At 41.1% G+C, this 13,886-nt stretch overlaps 1 protein-coding gene across 13 annotated transcripts in view; it reads left to right on the top strand.

Annotated features, from left to right (window-relative positions):
- GNAQ (G protein subunit alpha q) overlaps positions 1-13,886 on the top strand; it is a 469,675-nt gene that overhangs the window by 360,251 nt on the left and 95,538 nt on the right. For all 13 annotated transcript variants that reach the window (XM_081506077.1, XM_081506056.1, XM_081506107.1 and 10 more), the window contains one exon: positions 8,291-8,445. In XM_081506077.1, coding sequence (XP_081362203.1) covers positions 8,291-8,445 — 155 coding nt within the window. The remainder of the gene's footprint in view (positions 1-8,290; positions 8,446-13,886) is intronic.

Below are 13,886 nucleotides of genomic sequence, written 5' to 3'. Positions count from 1 at the left end.
TTTGATCCCATTTCTGTATTTCCTTTGAGAAGAAAGCGAAAAAAAGCCTGGGATTTTTCTTTTTCTCCCCCCCCCCGCCAATTTAGAATCAAATGTCAAAATGGAAGTAAGCACCGAGAGTGGGGGGAAGAGTAAAATGTGCTTCTCAGTTCAGGATTAAAACACACTCAGACAGAAGTTCAGGATTTTACTAAATCAGAGGCCCTCTGTCTGTGCTGGGCATCCTTTCAAATAGAGCTGCCCTAATGAGCTGAATATTTGTGTCTAAGAGCTTCAGCAAATGTGGAAATTACCATTTGGTTTTCTACTTCTGGAGTGTAGGAACCGGAATAGGTGTGACATTCCAGCCTAAAGCCGCCCTGAGCTGTTAATGAGTTTTTGAAAATCCTTCCAAAGTGACTATAAGATCTTTTTTATTTCATCTGAAGACTTGGCCTTCTGTGGGCAGGGTAAGACTCACTGTGGTGGGAACTCACTTCTTCCTTCCTTTTGCTGAAGCAGCCTTGGAAATATCAACAGACCTAAGATTTACCTGAATTTTATGACCACCGAATCACAAAAACAAGACGTTACCACATTGGCACATCCTGTGGTTTCCATGTGGTCTTTCCCTAGAATTTTGCCAGAGTTCCTAAGAGTAATTACTTGGTTCTCACAATGTTCCCTCTGAGGCTTGCCACCAGCTTGCTAAGAATTCTGAAAGCTCACATTCATTATTAAATATTTCCATCCAGTGTGTTCAACTGTAACTTGAAATAGAATTATATTTTTCATTTGCTATATATGATTAGTTAACTCATACCTGTTTTGCTTTTATATGTACAGTGTTCAAAATAAAAAGGAAAGTCAATTGTCACTGTTATTTGTATTATTAGAAATGATTTCTTTCCTTTTCATCATAGCCTATTTCTTTAGTAAGTGGTTTAATTTTGCATAATTACTTGTGATTTTTACTACTTCACATTTGATATTTGGAAAAATAGAAAAGGGTCTAACTTATCTTCCTACTCTAACACACTAAAAAATATTCTTTTCACATACAGAATATTTTTTACCAAAAAATAGTGAGAGAATTGCACTTTTGTTGAGGACATTTATATAGGCATTTTTAAAATTCTATGAGTATTTTGTAAAATGCTGTCATAGTTTTAAATAACTTGAGAACTTCAGGTGAAAGCTCTTACATAAATGCAAATTACAGTAGATTATATTTGAATGTTATTTTACAAAATAGCAAGGATAGAATTAAAAAACAAAGCTTAGGAGGCAATAAAAGTGACTTAGAAATTCAGACCTGGATGAAGGCAAAGTAGTGATCTTTGCATTTTTTGAGGCCAGTATACTTTCATAGATGGTAGACATTGGTTATGGTTCATTGTTGTTATTGTTCAGTCACTCAGTCATGTCCGACTCTTTGCAACTCCATGGACCACAGCATGCCAGGCCTCCCTGTCCCTCACCATCACCCAGAGTTGGTGGGAGTTCACGTTCATAGCATCAGTGATGCCGTCCAACCATCTCATCCTCTGACGCTGTCTTTTCCTTCTGCTCTTGATCTTTCCCAGCATCAGGGACTTTTCCAGTGAGTCGTCTGTTTGCATCAGATGACTAAAATACTGGAGCTTCAGCATCAGTCCTTCCAGTGAATATTCAGGGTTGATCTCCCTTAAAATTGACTAGTTTGATCTCTTTGCTGTTCAGGGGACTTTCAGGAGTCTTTACCAGCACCACAGTTCGAAGGCATCAGTTTTTGGTTGTCCTGCCTTCTTTACATTCCACTCACCATCATACATGACCACTAGGAAGGCCATAGCCTTGACTATACAGACCTTTGTCGGCAGAGTGATGTCTCTGCTTTTTAGCACACTGTCTAGGTTTGTCATCACTTTTCTGCCAAGAAGCAATCATTTTCTGATTTCAAGGCTGCAGTCACCGTCCACAGTGATTTTGGAGCCCAAGAAGAGGAAATCTGTCACTACTTCCACCTTTTCCCCTTTATTTGCCATGCAGTAATGGGACGGGAGGCCATGGTCTTAGTTTTTTACTATTTAGTCTTAATCCAGCTCTTTCACTCTCCTCTTTACCCTCATAAAGAGGCTCTTAATTCCTCTTTACTTTCTGCCATTAGAGTGGTATCATCTGCATATCTGAGGCTGTTGGTGTTTCTCCCACCTATCTTGATTCCAGCTTATAACTCATCCAGCCTGGCATTTCTCTTGATGTGCTCAACGTATAGGTTAAATAAACAGGGTGACAGCAGACAGCCCTATTGTACTCCTTTCTTGAACCAGTCAGTTGTTCCATATAGGGTTCTAACTGTTGCTTCTTGACCCACATACAGGTTTCTCAGGAGACAAGATGGTCTGGTATTCCCATCTCTAAGAGTTTTCCACAGTTTGTCATGATCTATACAGTCAAAGACAGTGTAGTCGATGAAACCCAGATAAATGTTTTTCCGAAATTCCCTTGCTTTATAATCCAGCAAATGTTGGCAATTTGATCCCTAGTTCCTCTTCCTTTTCTAAACCCGGCTTGAACATTTGGAAGTTCTTGGCTCCCATAATGCTGAAGCCTAGCATGCAAGGTTTTAAGCATGACCTTACTAGCATGGAGGGCTTCCCTGGTAGCTTAGACGGTAAAGCGTCTGCCTGCAATGCTGGAGACCTGGGTTTGATCCCTGGGTCGGGAAGATCCCCTTGAGAAGGAAATGGCAACCTACTCCAGTACTCTTGCCTGCAAAATTCCAGGGACGGAGGAGCCTGGTAGGCTACAGTCCACAGGATCGCAAAGAGTCAGACACGACTGAGCAACTTCACCAGTGGTTACTAGCATGGGAGATGAGTGCAATTGTCCAGTGGTTAGCACATTCTTTGGTACTACCCTTCTTGGGAATTGGGGTGAGGATTGACCTTTTCCAGTCCTCTGGCCACTGCTGGGTCTTCCAGATTTGCTGACATAATGCATGCAAAACCTTGATGGCATCATCCTTTAGGAATTTGAATAGTTCTACTGGAATTTCATCACATCCACTAGCTTTGTTAACAGCAGTGCTTCTTAAGGCCCACTTGACTTTGCACTCCAGAATGTCTGGCTCAGGGTGACTAACCACACCATTGTAGTAATCCAGTTCATTAAGATCTTTTTTATACAGTTCTTCCATGTATTCTTTCCATCTCTTCTTGATGTCTTCAGCATCTACTAGGTCTCTACCATTTTTATCCTTTATTGTGCCCTTCTTTGGGAGGAATGCTCCCTTGATGTTTCCAGTTTTCCTGAAGCGATCTCCAGTCTTTCCCCTTTTGTTGTTTTCTTTTATTATTAAGCACTGTTCATTGAAAAAGGCCTTCTTGTCTCTTCAAGCTGTTCTTTGGAACTCTGTGTTTAATTGGATGTATCTTTCCCTCTCTCCCTTGCTTTTCACTTCTCTTCATTCTTCTGCTATTTGTAAAGCCTCCTCAGATAACCACTTTGCCTTCTTGCTTTTCTTTTTCTTTGGGATGGTTTGGTTCACTGCCTCCTGTATTACGGACTTCTGTACATGGTTCTTCAAGCACACTGTTAACTAGATCTAGTCCCTTGAATCTATTCATTACCTCTACTGCCAATTCATACAGGATTTAAACCAAGTGGCTATTGGTTATGGTTCATAGATGAGATTAATATTATAGCTTTCACTGTGGAGGTTAATTTGCATTAAGGGTGAGCATGTAATTTCCAATAGTTAAGAGAGTGCCATGTTTATTTTGTCTACCAAACCTTTGTTCATCTATTCCTCCTCCTCTCGTCACACATCTTTATCTCCACCTGCCAGCTAAATCCTGTCCTCTCTGACACCTTGTCTGGCCATACTGAGTTCTGCTTCTTCAGTCCCAGTGTACCATTAACTCATATACAGACTTCATCATGTTCTGCCCCGTATTGTCTGGCACTTTTGAAATAGTGAGGTTTTGTTGCAATAAACGATAATATTATGTGCTCCTGGAGGGACAGGGTCATAAGTCCTTGGTGCGCAGTGTATTCTAGATGTATTTATTTATGATGTATTTATTTATTTATATATGTCTAGATGAAGCCATAGGGAGATGGTTTGTTTCAATTGCATAATCTTATAGACCAGGAAAATGAAGTTGTAAAGAAGTATATAATTTCTAAGGGTTATTGCTTGTGTTAGGTGTAAAGCCAGGCCTAGTATTTAGGTGTCCCTGTTTCCAGTTCAGTATAATTTCTACTCTTCCTTCCTGTACACTTCATTCAACAAATACTTATTGAGCATCAGTGACAGGCACTCTGCTAGACCCTAATACTGCAACACTGAGTTTGTCTCAGAACTTGTACTGTGATTAGGGAGGAGGAGACTAACAAATATCATCCGGATAGATATACACTAGCTACTGACATAAGTGCTGTTAAGGATTATGTAGTTCTGAGAGAGTAGGTAATGGGTGGAAGCCTTCACAAAGTCGACTTTGGCTTGTAGGAAGTTGGGTTTATGTATGCCTTTTAAATCAGACAAATATTTGTTGTCTGCTCACTCTGCTGGGGCTTCACTTTCACTTTTCACTTTCATGCATTGGAGAAGGAAATGGCAGCCCACTCCAGTATTCTTGCCTGGAGAATCCCAGGGGCGGGGGAGCCCGGTGGGCTGCCGTCTATGGGGTCGCACAGAGTCGGACACGACTGAAGCGACTTAGCAGCAGCAGCAGCACTCTGCTGGGCCCCAAAAGAAATGAGAGCCAGGAGCTACAGCCCCTTCCTTCAGTGTATGGTCTAGAAGACAGTAAGTCAAGAAATGTAGAAGTTCCATGGTTCAGAAGATGCAAAGATCACATTTTGAGGGAGAGGAGGAACGTTGGGAATATCTTCATAAGAGACAGCATAGGATATGGTGCCTGAACAAAAGCTAAAAGAGGTACGGAAAGGAGTAGAGAAGATCTTCCAGATGTAAGAAAAAGCACATAGAGGAAGACCAAGAGAGGGAATTAAAGGAGTTTTCCAGTAGTAAAAAGTAATCATTTTACAGAAAGACTTTTTAGTTGTACAACTGTTGAGAATGTTGTCTACTTCAGTCAACTGAAATTAAAGATGGAAATGCAAATGTTCCCTCTCATTTCTCCTCCTGGAGCACATAATCCTGTGCTTTGGTTGCCAGCTATATGAACTGTTCCCCCTACCGCCAGCCTACCCCTGCACCTCATAGGAACTGTGTCTATGGACTGTTCCCCCACACCTAACTCTGTTGCTACACCTCATAGGAACTGTGTCTGTGGACTGCCACCCCCACCCCCAGCCCTACCCCTGCACCTCATAGGAACTGTGTCTAAGTCTTCAATTGCTGTGTCACCTAGCATTTCACTGGGGTTCAATAAACATTTAATCATCGTGAAAAGTACTCTGTTGAAACTGTTTTCTCTGATATAAGTTCCCTACCTTAGAAACAGAAATAGAACTCCTTCCATATGACATGGTTGGCCCATTGTAATGAGTATCAAATTCAGTTTTTAAATATTGCCTACACTATTCTGTGTCATCATGTAGCTTTTACGCAATTCAAAGAGGTCTCGACCATTTCTCCCTATGGATAGTATAATAGTTTGTCTAAATATTATTGTAGGAAAGTGCTGCAGAATTACTTCCCCATTAGCATGTGTTAAGTGGCCAGCTACTGTGTCCCAGATTCTGTGTAGGACATGGTGTTATTGGTCAATCTTGTTAGGGAAGTCCATGGAGAAGCAAATGATTGGGACCTGATCCAACTCAGCCACAGATACACTTTATCTTTTATAGCATTGCCAATAATAAAAATTAGGGATATTTCCTGGAAAAATTTAGATTTTCGGCTTCCCTTGATAACTCGGAAAATCTGGCAACACTCAGCTTGTATCCCACTGGCAACAATTAGTTGGAGCTAAATAGCAGCTGTCCTCTTTCTTTAGGGTCTGTGTTTCTCAATGTGCTACAGTTCTCATCACTCACTATAACCTACATCCAGCCTGTTTTACTCATTTCTGTGGCTTCCTGGCCCTTATAATCCCCCTTGTTTTGGAGTGCTGTTGCCTTTCTGGGCCTCTTCTCTTTAGTTTCCAATAACAATTTCATGGCCAGCTAGCCAGTTAATTATGACCACAACAACTAGTGTCTACGTGATGCTTGATAGCTTGCAGTGGTTCTCAAACTTTTCCATGCATCAGAATCATCCAGAGGGCCTCTTGAAACAGATTGTTAATCAGTTTCTCATCCAGAAAGTTTGATGTAGGGTTGAAGGATTGCCTTTTTATCAAATTCCCAAGTAATTCTGCTGGTGTGTGGACCACCTTTTGAGAACCACTCATCTACTGTATTGTAGCACAATAATAAGCCACATGGACTTGGTGGGACAAGATGTTGCCCACCAGAGATAACATTTGGAAAGATTGAGCAACTTATCCAGTGTCAAAAGAAGAAGCAGAGTCCGATGAAAACCATGTCTTTAGAGTGTGTCCAGTAGGAGACCATCCTGTGCATGCCTGTTTCTGCCTTGCATCTGCCTTCTAAGTTGCACAGAATCCTATAGAGAACACTATAAATCAGATGTAGCCAGGAAATCGAATTTAGGATTATACTATGCATGATCATTGTCATATCTCGGGACACAAAGAATTAGAACTTGTTGGTATTCAGTGAGCAAGGGCAGAAGGACAGGGCCCGAAGCTTGACCTTAAGGTGTAAGGTCTGAGACATACCTGCTGGGCAGAGTGGAGCACACCCCACACCCCGTGTTTTGTGCTTGGAGGAGATCCACTTGAGCAGATGGGACCAGGACAGTCTTTGGCATCAACATGGAGCCACGGGTGCCGCAGAGCCAGGCAGCACATAGCACTGGGGACTCGTTGGGGAACCAGTGACATATTTTCAAAGGGGGTTTCATGGGAGGCTATGATTGGCCTAGGCCTGCCTAGAGTGACACTTGGAAACAGGACTTCAGGATAGTCAGATTGCTGGGATAGGACAGATTGTCTGGACAGGGACTAGGTACATAAAACAGTTTTAGGGATTCATCTTCCAATATTGGGGTGCAGGGCAGAGCTATGGGGCTTTTCACTTACCAGATCTGATGGTCAGGGTCATAGTAGAACCAGCAAGAAAGGTGGTTTCTTCAATCTCAGCATGTTAGGCTTTGTAAAACCTTATTTAAGTAAAGAGTAGTCTAATGACATGGATTCCCTTCCATCTTATGGGATGAAGAGAAAGATTAGGAACCAGACATGCCTAATCACAAGTTTAAATTTATTAAATTCTATCTGCTTGAAACTCTCTGAAAGGAATAATTAGGTCATCATGTAATCAAGATAGCCATTCACTAACCTAGTTCAGAAGTTTGTATATCTGTACAAAATCAAGACTGTTTTAATAAATTAGCAGCCATCTGCCTTCAGTTTTCAAGATAATTATATCTGTTGATTTGCACATTTATGTACTGTATAATTTACATGTATACTACACCTATGAAACCTGTTTTGTTGAGATTGTTAGGCAGTGGTGTATGCTGGTTCATTTGGAGGTTGACCATACATTTTGATTTTAATCTTGTTGAAAATGTTTTAAAAGTCTTTTTACCTCTTTCCTACTGAATGTTGTATATAATGAAAATAACAAAGTCCTTTTTCTGTGTTAAAAAAAATTGAATAGTCTCTTCAATCTGATAAGATATGAGGTAGATGTAAAGTAAATATTGAAAATTTGGTTGTGTGGGAGTAGAAGGGGCATGGTCACTATTGTGCAAATCAAATCATTACTATTAACTGTTCTAGTAGTTTTACATCCTAATCCTCACAGTGAATCATAGAAACTAATGCTGATTAGCTGAGTCTGACTGAGTTTCTGCTAAGGTATAACACTCATGGGCTGGGTATATTATGTGTTTGATTATAATAAACTATAAACATAGAGAGGATAAATAACCCAGTCTTTTTCCCTTTAATAATATGAACTCTTTTAGGATTATGATCATCACCTGAAAATAGTCATTATTTGTAGCATACCATCCTCATTGTTCCCATGAGAGCTGAACAGTCTGCTTTTCTCTTGTCATCTCTAGGTAGCTTCAGCATTTACTCTGGAGGAAAAGATTTGGGACTGGGTTTTATCTAAGGAAAAGAAAAAAGAAGCAGTATTACTTTATTATAAACCAGTTTGAAAAACAATATATGAGGAAAGACCTCACTTGTGCATAATGCAATGTGCAAGCCAAGGCAATTTTCTTCGATGGGAAGGAGATTAAAACTGCTATTTTTTTTTTTTTTTTTTTAAACAGGCTCATGCACAGTTAGTTCGAGAAGTTGATGTGGAGAAGGTGTCTGCATTTGAGAATCCATATGTAGATGCAATAAAGAGTTTATGGAATGATCCTGGAATCCAGGAATGCTATGACAGACGACGAGAATATCAGTTATCTGACTCTACCAAATAGTGAGTATTCCTCCAGGAGGCCCTTTGCATCTTCCTCTCTTCTTTCGTGGTTCTCTGCAATGAGACCTTCTCTGTCCTATGTAGCATATCTGATTCTGACTGCACAGTTAGGAAGTATAGATATTAAATTTGTGCCAGCTTTATAAATTTAGACTCTGTGTAAGGGATTGGCATCATGAGTCAGGGAGAGTATTTCTTTTATTGTTTTCTGTTTGAAAACCAACTGAAGACTAGGAATCTGCATTCACTAACCCATCTCTTCCCCCAAATTAAAAACCAGTGATTCTCAAACATGTACTTCATTGTGATTTGAAATCTGATAATAATCAATTTTAATGCAAGTTTCTGGTCTTATTCATGTGTTGGAAAGCACCTACACAGAAGAACCTCTAACAAATTCACTTGATTATGGCTTCTCAAACATCAGACTTCCTGGTTTCCAGACATAGGACCTTGAGTGCTTTCTGGGACCTACTGTTTTGTTGATGGATAGGTTTGCTTTTGCATGGAAATTGCGTGTGAGTCTAATTTTGCATGCATTCCAGAATTATTTTGTGAGCTGTCAATCACAATCATGTGTCCTAGGAGGGATTTGCATCCTAGAGAGATTTGTTAATTCTCTAGATTAAATCTTGCCTAACAGAAAGAAAGTAAAGATTTGGCAATCATTGGATTAATGTAATCAATGTGGTCAGCAATGTAGATAATCAGGCGCCTGAAAAATGGAATTTTGTTTATTTTAGTGGTTTTTTCAGATTTCTGTCTCCATTAATTATGTTAAGCCAGCATTTGCCTCTTCTATTGGTTCTGGGCAGACGGAAGAAAGGGTGGAAAGTATTCAGCAGCCTTACGCCAGTTTGTATGTTGAAATGACCCTCTGAATGAGGGCCAGACTATAGGGGAAATAAGAAGCCCTACATGCAGATTGACATCGCTTAACAGTACCGGAAGATCCAAGAGAAATTGGACTCTGTTTTTGCAGTAAAGTAGATCACGCTGTTACCCTAGTTCTAGGCATTTGTTTAAGATAAGTTATGATTCAGGTCAGCCACAGAAATATTGCCTGGCCAAAACAGTACTTGGATTCCCAAGGTAAATCTGAATCACGTCATTCTTAAAAGTGACATGAAATGCTCAGGAGACCGTGTCTGTCGTGTTTAAGCCAATACCCACCTCATGTGTCTCTAAAATGCGTGCTTCCTTGCCCTTACCGAGTTAGGGCTCCCTATTAGGAAATGATTTGCCTCCTGCTCCTGGCTTCCTTTGTCCTCCTTGCACACTGCCTGTCGTCCTCTTCTGTGTCTGCCTGCCTGCCTTCGTACCTCCCCCTTCCTCTTTCCCTCTCTCCTCTCCCCTCCCCAGGTTCCAACTGTGTAAGTTTCTGTAAGTACAGAGATGAGAAGATGCGTTCAACTCTTTTTTGTTCCAAATTCTGCCCCCTCAACCTTTGACCAGCTGTCTTCCTTTTCCATTCTGCCCCCCCCCCCCCCGTCCTTCTGTTTCCTTTGCCGTTTCAGATCTCATTCCTCTCCCCACATTGCGGCTGTGTTTTACCTCTTGTCCTTGTTCCTGCTCACTGTGTCTTCCCCTGCCTGCTGATTGCCTCATCCGCCCTCTGCTCTGGTCCTCCTTTAACTCCTCCACTTCTCGATTCACTACTGTGGTGCCTCTCCTGGCCCCTACCGATGAAGAACTCCTCCATTAAAAAGTTACATTCACTAAGAAATCCTCTTGCCTCCCATCATTTCTAAATCCTTTTCTTTTTACTTTAGTGTAAATCCTGTCTTTCCCCCTCCTCACCTGTTCTAGTCTCTACCTGTCACCTAGATCTCTTCTCCCTACAGAGAAGTCCTGTGACTAGGGCTTCAGAGCACCAGTGCCCGATAATGATGTGCTTACCGAGTTAGGGCTCCCCGTTAGGAAACAATTTGCCTCCTGCTCCTGGAATAGGCTCTCTGAGAGATTTCTGTTGCCCTGCGGACACCTAGGTCAGCTGCTGCAGCTGTATTCTTGAGACAAAGCTCCACCACATGTCTGGTGACATTACTTCAGTTCAGATTTGTGGATTCCTAGACAGGTACCCATGAGTTGCTTTAAGGCTAAGAGTTATCCGCGACAGTCACTCCAGGCCCATGTTAGCACTGTGATGCTGGGAAAACCACCATCTTAGACTTCGGTCACATGGGCTGCATCTGCCATAAAAACACACTCGCTCTGTAGGCACATCCCTCATGTTAGAGCTCAAGACGCGGGGACACCTGGACAGGCTGATATCAACCCCTGCAAATGATGACTGTTTAAACAGTTCTAGTTTCCCTTGGCGGGGATAGGGAGAACTCTATTTTCTAAACATATACATGTGGATATATGTGTATATGCACCTACACCTATTTCATTTTGTATATATTTATGCAAAAGTAATAAAGTAAGTTATAACAACATGTCCCTGTATCCACATTTCAGTGTGCATCTTTAAAGAAAAAACAGGACATTTTCTTAGATAATAAGTAATACCATTTTATACCTAAAAATTAATCATCAGTCCTTTTTATCATTCTATATCCAGTTCATTTTCATATTTCCCAAATTCTTCCAAAATGTTCTTTAGAGTCAGTTGATTTTAGGACAACACACTGCATTTGGTTTTTATGTCCCTTAAGTCTCATAATCTAGTAGAAGCCTGTTTTGCATTTCACTGGCATGGCAAAAAGACTGGCCTGGATTGGGTCTGACTGCTGCCTCATTGCATGATTTAACTTTCTCCGCTACCTCTTGGATTTTCTACAAACTGAAAGTCACATTTAAAGGCTTGGTTAGATTCCAGTTAAACACTGTGAGTAGAACACACAAGATTTTGTGCACTGGTTTACACGTCATTGGTAAGTTAAGGTTCACCAGTGAGTAGAACACACTCTAAGTGATCTCGTGCACTGGTTTACCCGTCACTGGTAGGTTAAGGTTCACCACAGTGTTTGGGCACTGACAGCCACCATTATAAACTTAAGTTGTTTTCCTTCTGCCACCAAAAACAGTCTGTGTGGTGTGACTTTGTCATTGTGTAGTCTCCAGCTCCCCATCAACTCTTCACCTGATGTTTTAATTCCAGTCCTTAAGTCTTGTCTGGTATAAGAATTCCAACTTCTATCAGTTGGTCTGCGATGGTATTCTTCTGTGAAGTACAAGGTTTTCCTCTCTTGATGCTATTTGATTATCCTGAAATACATTTTCTGCCAAAAAGTATATGTTTCCGTCTTTTTGTTACAGTAATTTGTTACATAGACTAAATAGATGATGACTGTATAATTTATCATCAAAACCAGGACATTTTGTGAAGGAAAGGGTTACTATTAATGATTATAGTGAAATAGCAGGTATAAACTGGAAATCTCCTGGTCAAGCAGGAACATTTGATCATCTTAGCTAAATGAAACCTAGGGAGGTTTCCTTATTCCCTTTGCTTTCTCTAGAAGACTCTTGTTTACTTTCGGGGATTAGAACCAATCAGTTCCTGCCAATTATGGAAACTGTGTGTGGAAACCTGAGTTAGCTGGCCCCATGTTTCTGTTACCTTCTTAGGATATTTCGGGACTTTTTGTATTATAGCTCAGTGCCCAAGATGCCTAGCTGGCCTGCCTTTAATTCCGTTGTGCCAGGAGGCCAAGTATTGGAGTCACTTTATTCTTCCCCATCTTAGTCCTGGGCACTTTCCTTTTCTTAGCCAGGAAAACCCTCCCAGCACGCGTATAAGACCAAGGGCTCTTTGGATTCACCCATTTGCTTGTGTGTTCCACATGCCATTCCAGCGTGGTCCAGGGAAGGTCCCCTGAAGTTCGGGAATAGTGCTGATGAGGATGTAGCTCACCTGTCTTGAGCATCACTCATTCCCAAAACTGAATTCATTTTCACAGAATGACTCAACACAATTCCTTTCTCTGAATTCAAGATAGTTGTTACCCTTTTCCTTTCTGACTTTTGTGTACTTTCCACTGATGTATCTTGAGTATTTTATCCTGCAGCTTTGCTTCATGTGGGGGCTTCTATGTTGCTCTATGTTTATGATTAAAATTTTAAAACTTTATTGATATTCTGGATCTAATTTCTTAGACAGTATCACCACCTTACAGAATTTAAGACCAGCCTCCCTGAGTACTGACTGTCTCTCTTGTGGCTCTTCAGTTTAGATTTGGGGAACATGTAGATATTAATATCTGATCTCTAGCAGTGTGAGAATCGGTGCCTGCCATGCACATCTGCTTAAAGTTTGCAGCTTAACAGCAGTTTTTTCCAGAAACCTGCTGGTTGTAAGAGTCAGTGCAGGCTACTTGCCAGGAATACTGAGAACAGAAGCAAGTGTGCCTCTCTTTTTCTTTTCTCTCTGGTGAACTCCTATTTATCCTTCAAGACCCAATTCAAGAGTCACATCCTCTGAAAGTCTTGCCCAATACCAGAGGTTATGTGTCACTATGCCATGTAGCTTTTTTTTTATGGCTGTGCTGTGTCTTCGTTGCTTCATGGGCTTTTCTTTAGTTGCGGCAAGCAGGGACTTCCTCTAGTTGTGGTGCATAGGCTTCTCATTGCGGTGATTTCTCTTGTTGCCAAGCATGGGCTCTCGGGCACACAAGCTTCAGAAGTTGCAGCTCCCAGGCTCTGGAGCTCAGGCTCAATAGTTGTGACACACAGGCTTGCTCTGTGGCATGTGGGGTCCTCCCGGACCAGGGATTGAGCCAATGCCCCTCTGTTGGCAGGCAGATTCTTTGCCACTGAGCCATCTGGGAAGCCCTGCCCTGTATCTTAACACTTGTACAAATCTCTTTTGTATCTGTTATCATATTTACTGAAGTGTCTCTCCCCTCTGCCCATAGTGCTTAACGTTGGGTGCTCACGTTTGATCTTTGGAAATGATCGTTCCATGAAATAACACTTAGATAATTTCCACAATTTCAGTGACCATGATGTAGGCACTATCTTGCCAGAGCTGCAGGCATTTAAGTCGTTTTTTTTTCCTGCCATTTTTGAAGGTCTGCCATCCTTGAAAAGCTATTAGCAAAAGAGCTTGAACACTTTTTTTTTTTGCTGAACACTTTCTACGTGTTAGATTCTGTGTAATTGTTTACATGCAAAGCTGTACAGCTGTACATATTTCTTATTATCTCCATGAAACAGAGGAGAAAATATGGTCTCCGAGAGGCTGAGTAACTTGTTCAAAGTCACACAGTTAGTAAGTGATAGAAGTAAGAACTAAAGTCAGATTTGCTGCCTCCAGAGCCCAAGTTTTTAATCACTGAAACCTACCCTCACAGAGGAGGATGGATGGATGGATGGATGGATAGATAGTTGAATGAATGAATAAGAGATTGATTGATTGATAATTGACAGGTATATTGATGATAGACTAATAGATAAATTTTTTGTTTGTTTAGTTCCTGAGTCATGTCCAACTC

The sequence above is a fragment of the Giraffa tippelskirchi genome, chromosome 1 (assembly GCF_054371585.1).
Source record: "Giraffa tippelskirchi isolate mGirTip1 chromosome 1, T2T-mGirTip1v1.2.pri, whole genome shotgun sequence".
Classification (NCBI taxonomy): Eukaryota; Metazoa; Chordata; class Mammalia; order Artiodactyla; family Giraffidae; genus Giraffa; species Giraffa tippelskirchi.
This window is presented reverse-complemented; position numbering and strand designations above follow the sequence as displayed.